The sequence below is a fragment of the Anarhichas minor genome, unplaced genomic scaffold, assembly GCF_050575085.1.
Source record: "Anarhichas minor isolate MPS153535 unplaced genomic scaffold, ASM5057508v1 ptg000004l, whole genome shotgun sequence".
NCBI lineage: Eukaryota > Metazoa > Chordata > Actinopteri > Perciformes > Anarhichadidae > Anarhichas > Anarhichas minor.
In genome coordinates, this window is record NW_027466450.1 from 15429961 (window position 1) to 15437992 (window position 8032).

General features: G+C 42.4%; 1 protein-coding gene and 1 pseudogene across 1 annotated transcript; both read right to left on the reverse strand.

The window, feature by feature from the left end:
* Nucleotides 1–412: 412 nt before the first annotated feature.
* Nucleotides 413–1651, reverse strand: LOC142964262 (trace amine-associated receptor 13c-like; annotated as a pseudogene).
* Nucleotides 1652–6318: 4667 nt separating this feature from the next.
* On the reverse strand, nt 6319–7557 carry LOC142964268 (trace amine-associated receptor 13c-like). The gene is made up of 2 exons (XM_076104528.1): nt 7346–7557; nt 6319–7135 (listed from the first exon to the last, which is right to left on the reverse strand). The coding sequence occupies exons 1-2, from the start codon at nt 7555–7557 to the stop codon at nt 6319–6321; spliced, it is 1029 nt and encodes a 342-aa protein (XP_075960643.1).
* Nucleotides 7558–8032: the final 475 nt, after the last annotated feature.

The following is an 8032-nucleotide window of genomic DNA, read 5'->3' on the forward strand; positions in this document are numbered from 1 at the left end:
CATTTTTGTAGACCATTTGTAAAATCTGTGAAAGGCCCCTTGACATGATGCTGGCAGGCTCCTTTTTCTAAAGAGAAAAGAGAGAGATGCATTAAAGTCACGGAGTATAACTAAAGACCTGTTGGATCCAAGAAAAGAAAACAATATTTCTATATTAGTCCAAAGATTCTTCAATTTATTTGTTATATGTTGGCCTTACAGGAGTCAGGCAACACATTTTCTAGAGTAGAGTAGTAGTAGATCTCAGTGTTGCATTGAAACAGAACACAATGTAAAGACACATTTATGATCTGCATGTAATAGTGTTCATACAGAGGTCACTGTACCAAGACTTTTACATCTGTTACTAAATTCTCACCACCATGACCAAGTACATTTTTCTGTCTTATTTCAGCCACCATGCAGTGTTTCTCTACAGCATGTTGGTCTCACATGAGCCAGGCTGCAGTATCTTAAGAGTAACAATGAGCCTGATGCATTTTCTAAACCAGGGGTAGAAAAAGGCATAGATCACAGGGTTAAGACAGGAGTTGAAATAGAACAGACATATTACAAAGGCAGCAGTTGAGGCATTGATTAAGGTGTCCTGGCCTGTGAGTGAAACACAATAATATGGGCAGAGGCACACTAGAAAGACGACAATAACAACACCAAGAGTCCTGGCTGCTTTCAATTCAGATTTTTTAGCAGTTACACTGACTGAACACTTGAGAGAGAAAGCTGCAGTTTGAGACCGCATGGCACGAGCCTGAGACACAGCCACCACAAATACTCTCATATACAGAACTATGATGACAGTGACAGGACCAATAAAAGTAAAAAAAAGATCTGCAAGTCCAGCAATGTAGTTAATGACAATGACACACTCTCCAAAACAGGAATTATACCTACCTGGTTGTTCCAGGTTATCCTTCATCAACACACTGTCAAACAAAGCAGAACATATCCAACACAGACAAACACAGATCTTAACTCTTTTTTGTGTGACTTTGTTGGGATAATGTAGAGGCTCACAAATAGCCACATATCAGTCAACTGATATGAGCACCATGGTTCCTACTGAGGTAGAGGTAATAATATAGTCCAGAACAGAATACAGAATACACATGAGGTCACCGAGCAACCAGCAGCCGTCTATGAGCACAATTTGAAAGAACATGAAGAAGCCCACAAATAAATCTGAGACAGCCAGAGAGAGGAGGAGGAGGTTGGTGGGTGTGTGGAGCTGCCTGAAGAGATAAGAGGACAACATGGTTATCATTATTGGTAGTCAATTTATATTGTGTGTATATATATTATATTTAGAGATAAAAGCATTGACTGAAACACAAAAACATATTTCCCGTACAGTCTGAGATCTGATATTTAGTTTTGTTTTATATCATTAATCATTTCTTGTACAGTTACCAGTTTTATGAATTGATAAAACATATGAATACTTGAAGTGGGAGATGGAGATGATGACGAGCAGGTTGAGAGTCACAGTGAGCAGAGAGATGGAGGACAGTAAAATGTAAGTGAGCATAGATACAGAGTGAGGACGCATGGCCTTCCTGCAGGAGGAGTTGAGGAGTTCTGGAAAGCAAAGTTCGGCTTCTTCAAAGCTGTTCATTGTCAGAAAGAGGAGACAAGATGCTGCTGTGCTCGTCATACAACTGATTAATCTCTGTTCTTCCTCCACATCCCTCCTTGCTCTTTTACTCTGGTGACAACTTTCTCTTAGTGGGAGTGACTAAACTTCTCCCTTACTGTTTCATCTATCTTCATTGGGCTTTTCCCTGTATTTCACCTCCCCCTCCTCTTTTTTAGTTTTTTTTCCTAAACAATTACAAGTTCCATCATGCTCTGCAATGGGGAACAGCAAGGCACATCACAACGCAGCCAAAGTTGCCTTTTTAGGACAGTTGTGACCAGGACAAGAAGAAGGGAGTGTACAGTTTATGCCATGAACCTGGATGAGATAAAGAAGTTGTTGTGGTTTTCACACTAAATGACTGACCAGAATGACATGACATGGCCGTAGTCATGCTTCAACACATGTTCAAATATTAGTCTGTTTTAAACACATCTTTACTATGTGGTCAGTCACGGTGTTATGTGTTATGTTTATTCATGTAGACATCCAACACCTGAGGTTCAACAACAACTTTGGTCTTTGTTGCAAATCAAACAAATACAAAGTTATTTTTGTTACAGGCGACCCTTCGTCAGGTTTCTCATGAACCCGTATCTCACTCTCACATTGGTTTTAGCTAACTGCCTCTCCGACAGGTCCATATATTAAGCATGCTAGATATGTGCAATAAGTCAAATACAAATAAAGTGTTGCATGAAGGCTATGGGATGAAGAGATATAGGGTAATGGAATGAAAAGGTGTAGGGTAATGGAATGAGGAGGGGAAAGAGGGTCATGGAATGATGGATGGAGGAGAGCAATGATGGACCGCTGACGTCCAATGGCTGGTGGCTGGAGTGGAGACTCTGGAGTGGGGGCCATCTCTTCGGAGGCTGTGATTATGCAGAGTCCCCAAAAGTTAGCTTCATAAAGACAGGTGCGAGTGGATGTTTTCTGATATTGTTCGGGTTAAAACGGATGTATGTGAGGTATGCAGGGGAAGACGAGTGGCAGAGAACCTTAACAATATGGTTGGGGTCAGTTGAAGATGGTGGCTGAAAACGGTGGAACCGGAGTCGACAGAGGGTTGTAGGCTGGTGTCAATGGTCTGAATTTCTTCTAAAAGAAACGGGAAAGTAAGTCGGCAACCGAGTTTTGTGAACTGGGATGCGGGAGGCTCGGATGTCGAACTGGTGCTGAGCCGAAACCAAAGTGAGACTCCGCATGAACTGCATTATATCGAGACAATGAGACCGTCTTTTGTTAAGGATGTCTACGAAGCCGCTGTTGTCTGGATAGATTGCGATGGTCTCTTTGGACCATTCATACTCCCAAAGAATGGCTGCTATGACTACAGGATACCTTGGTGAGATCGTGAAAGGGTTGAGGGATGAGAGCAGAGATTTGAGTGCAGGACAGCAGAGAGCGAGATGTGGGGATGGCATTTGGATCGATTTTATTGAGCAAGGTTGATGTAGTAACCAGTGAGGATCTGTCGCCTGAGCGTTTGACATGGGTGATGGTCGGGCGGGTGCGACTGGGCGTGCTCAACGTAGTGCTCCTGCCAAAGTTGAATTTGTAGGTGGAGAAAATTAAATTGGAACAGCGCTGGAACTGGCTGCTGGCAGAGTTGTGGAAAAAAGGGTAGTATTTAAGGTGGGATGGGTAATGCCAGTGGGGATAGGGCTGGAGGAAGGGAGGGGAGGGGGAAAGCAAAAACAGAAGCAAACAATGTTTTTTGGCCAATGATCCACTGTGGATCCCAATTGTTAGAGCAGTCTGTGCAGCTGAGGTAGCCGGTGTCTAAGTAAGAGGAGAACATTGGCAGAGGTGGGTGGGACAGGAAAGGTAGAAGCAAGATAACAGGAAAGGATGCTGGGATGCATGTGCATGGGTTTATAGTGAAGTCTTGGGAAAATAATTTTCAAGGTGAGAATTCTCTGCTACAGAAGAAGCTTGAAGAGGGTGGGATACGACCTGGCCCTCTGAAAGGGCTGATGTGGATGGCTGCGTCATGATGTCATCGGCGTTGCGGCTGATGTGGCGCAGGGAAGCCGGAAGTGCTCTGGAGGCTCGGAGAGCGAGAGTGTGTTGTGCGGTGCGTCCGTGAACAGTTTGGAAAGTTTTGCTGTTTTATTGGAAAAGGATGTTGCGCTGAATGATTGCATTCTTCGGAGGAGAGACGGTCCACTTGGAAATGTGGAATATGTAGAGACTGTCGGAGCGTTGGCATGGTGAAAGAGGTTTGCGGTGGTTTCACCCGTAGTTCGAGCACCTGGATCTGGGAGAGCGGCGTCAGGACGCTGATGACGGAATCTCATCTCGGAGCTGTTTGAAGGCGAGGGGTGACGACTTTGGTGGATGGATGTCGAGAGCCGCGGGGAACGTGGATGGTTGAATGCTGCCGAGGTTATTGGCTACGAAGCATGGTGGGTGAAAGAGGGAGCTCCGGGACTTCAGGATGTAGCTGGTCATCTTCAAACAGTTTGTTATTGGAAGGATAGAGAAAGAGCCTTTGTACAAAGTAAGCGGTTTAGGTTTTGCTCGTCTGTCACACGTCATGTTGAAGCTGAGTCAAAGAGGAAGTCAATGGGTCAGATGTGCTTAAATACTTTGTGCAGAGTAAATGAGATATGTTCGGGGTGTGGTTCTTGTCTCCCGAAATAAGTAATACAACTTAATATAATAGTGTGACCAACACTTTTGAAAACCCCTTGAGACACCTGAAGCTTAATTTCAATTTGTTTTGTTTGTAAAGAAAGACAAACTTCTCACAAATCATAGGGGTGTCTCAGTTTGTAGTTTAGGAGAGTTCCCAAGCCAGACAAAGTATTTAATCCCTCTAGTGTGTTCTGGGTCTACCCCGCGGCCTCTTACCAGGAAAAGGCAGGAGGAATCCTGGCCAGATGCCCAAACCATCTCAGCTGGCCCCTTTCGAGGTGAAGGAGCGGCGGCTCTACTCTTAGCTCACTCTGGATGTCTGAGCTCCTCACTGTATCTCCAAAACTGAACCTAGCCACCCTACAAAGGAAGCTCAATTTGGCAGCATGTAGCCGCGATGTCATTATTTCGGTCACTGCCCAAAGCTCATGACCTTATCCGAGGCTCGGAACAGAGACGGACTGGTACATTTAGGGCTCTGACTTCTGGCTCAGCTCACTTTTCACCACAACACCTTTATCACTGCTGACACAGCACCTCACCGCCTGTCCATCTCATGCTCCATTTTACCCTCACTCGTGAACAAAACCCCAAGATTATTGAGCTCCCTCGCTTGGGGCAATGAACCACTGCTTTTTGCAATGACCCACTCCCAACCCCAACGGCACAATTCACATTTTGCCTGCAGAGAACAATGTTGTCAGACTTGGAGGTACTGACTTAATTCTCTGGTATTATTTAGACAGGGCCTGCTGCAATTTTGTTTTTTGTAGCTATGGAATCAAGTACAATATTGTATAGTTGATGTTATTTAGATAATCATCTGTAGACATTTTTGGATTTCGGTGAAGTCTTTCTGAAAGGTATTAGCAGAGTTGGTAATGAGGACACAAGAAGAAACATATGTGTCATGATCTTTCTTACTCAAGGATAGGTTAATTTCCTGTTCTTGTGTGTTTCCCAACTGTTTGATTGCCTGCCCTGATTAGTCACACCTTATCCTCATTACCCTACTGCCTGCGTGTATTAAATCTATGTAGTCATCTTCTCTTTTGCCCATTTGTCTTAGTATTTCCTAGTCAAGTGTTCCAGGGTTTTTTCTTGTGTATTTCACATTGGTATTAGACCTTACTAATGTATTTCTTAACTCTGCCTTAGCCTTGTGATTTTAGATTACTTTGCCTTAATTCCCTTCAGTAAAAAAACGTTTTAATTCAACCCATACCTTCAAGCCCGATAGGCCTCCTTGGTTCTCAGGTTGCTGCCACAACTGATACTGACAACCATCCACACACCTCTGTAAACGTAGAATCATTTTCGATTAAACCAGAGTTCTAAACTTAGTTAATTTCAGTGTTTGAGATCTCCAAAAGAATACAGAGTGGTTATGGCTAAATTTTTACATTTTGGTTGTCCTTTAACAGAGGCAGATCAAAAATTATAAATATTTAGTATGTTATTTTCAGAGACAAGGTACATTGGAGTTATATTGTAAACTTGCATAAGAGAGAACCGATTTTATTCCACCACACTGTATGGGCTAACCAAACTGAGGAAAAGTAAGTTCAGGTGCTGAACACAGTTTGACAACTTGAAAGAGATAATCAATATAAAGGTCGACCAATTAAAACATTTTTGTAGACCATTTGTAAAATCTGTGAAAGGCCCCTTGACATGATGCTGGCAGGCTCCTTTTTCTAAAGAGAAAAGAGAGAGATGCATTAAAGTCACGGAGTATAACTAAAGACCTGTTGGATCCAAGAAAAGAAAACAATATTTCTATATTAGTCCAAAGATTCTTCAATTTATTTGTTATATGTTGGCCTTACAGGAGTCAGGCAACACATTTTCTAGAGTAGAGTAGTAGTAGATCTCAGTGTTGCATTGAAACAGAACACAATGTAAAGACACATTTATGATCTGCATGTAATAGTGTTCATACAGAGGTCACTGTACCAAGACTTTTACATCTGTTACTAAATTCTCACCACCATGACCAAGTACATTTTTCTGTCTTATTACAGCCACCATGCAGTGTTTCTCTACAGCATGTTGGTCTCACATGAGCCAGGCTGCAGTATCTTAAGAGTAACAATGAGCCTGATGCATTTTCTAAACCAGGGGTAGAAAAAGGCATAGATCACAGGGTTAAGACAGGAGTTGAAATAGAACAGACATATTACAAAGGCAGCAGTTGAGGCATTGATTAAGGTGTCCTGGCCTGTGAGTGAAACACAATAATATGGGCAGAGGCACACTAGAAAGACGACAATAACAACACCAAGAGTCCTGGCTGCTTTCAATTCAGATTTTTTAGCAGTTACACTGACTGAACACTTGAGAGAGAAAGCTGCAGTTTGAGACCGCATGGCACGAGCCTGAGACACAGCCACCACAAATACTCTCATATACAGAACTATGATGACAGTGACAGGACCAATAAAAGTAAAAAAAAGATCTGCAAGTCCAGCAATGTAGTTAATGACAATGACACACTCTCCAAAACAGGAATTATACCTACCTGGTTGTTCCAGGTTATCCTTCATCAACACACTGTCAAACAAAGCAGAACATATCCAACACAGACAAACACAGATCTTAACTCTTTTTTGTGTGACTTTGTTGGGATAATGTAGAGGCTCACAAATAGCCACATATCGGTCAACTGATATGAGCACCATGGTTCCTACTGAGGTAGAGGTAATAATATAGTCCAGAACAGAATACAGAATACACATGAGGTCACCGAGCAACCAGCAGCCGTCTATGAGCACAATTTGAAAGAACATGAAGAAGCCCACAAATAAATCTGAGACAGCCAGAGAGAGGAGGAGGAGGTTGGTGGGTGTGTGGAGCTGCCTGAAGAGATAAGAGGACAACATGGTTATCATTATTGGTAGTCAATTTATATTGTGTGTATATATATTATATTTAGAGATAAAAGCATTGACTGAAACACAAAAACATATTTCCCGTACAGTCTGAGATCTGATATTTAGTTTTGTTTTATATCATTAATCATTTCTTGTACAGTTACCAGTTTTATGAATTGATAAAACATATGAATACTTGAAGTGGGAGATGGAGATGATGACGAGCAGGTTGAGAGTCACAGTGAGCAGAGAGATGGAGGACAGTAAAATGTAAGTGAGCATAGATACAGAGTGAGGACGCATGGCCTTCCTGCAGGAGGAGTTGAGGAGTTCTGGAAAGCAAAGTTCGGCTTCTTCAAAGCTGTTCATTGTCAGAAAGAGGAGACAAGATGCTGCTGTGCTCGTCATACAACTGATTAATCTCTGTTCTTCCTCCACATCCCTCCTTGCTCTTTTACTCTGGTGACAACTTTCTCTTAGTGGGAGTGACTAAACTTCTCCCTTACTGTTTCATCTATCTTCATTGGGCTTTTCCCTGTATTTCACCTCCCCCTCCTCTTTTTTAGTTTTTTTTCCTAAACAATTACAAGTTCCATCATGCTCTGCAATGGGGAACAGCAAGGCACATCACAACGCAGCCAAAGTTGCCTTTTTAGGACAGTTGTGACCAGGACAAGAAGAAGGGAGTGTACAGTTTATGCCATGAACCTGGATGAGATAAAGAAGTTGTTGTGGTTTTCACACTAAATGACTGACCAGAATGACATGACATGGCCGTAGTCATGCTTCAACACATGTTCAAATATTAGTCTGTTTTAAACACATCTTTACTATGTGGTCAGTCACGGTGTTATGTGTTATGTTTATTCATGTAGACATCCAA

Bases quoted from the DNA above. Each gene is read 5' to 3' on its own strand.
- LOC142964268 (XM_076104528.1), bottom strand. From the start codon at position 7,557: ATGACGAGCACAGCAGCATCTTGTCTCCTCTTTCTGACAATGAACAGC. The intron at 7,136-7,345 runs GTATTCATATGT...TTATCTCTTCAG, and splicing joins ATCTCCATCTCCCACTTCAA to GCAGCTCCACACACCCACCA.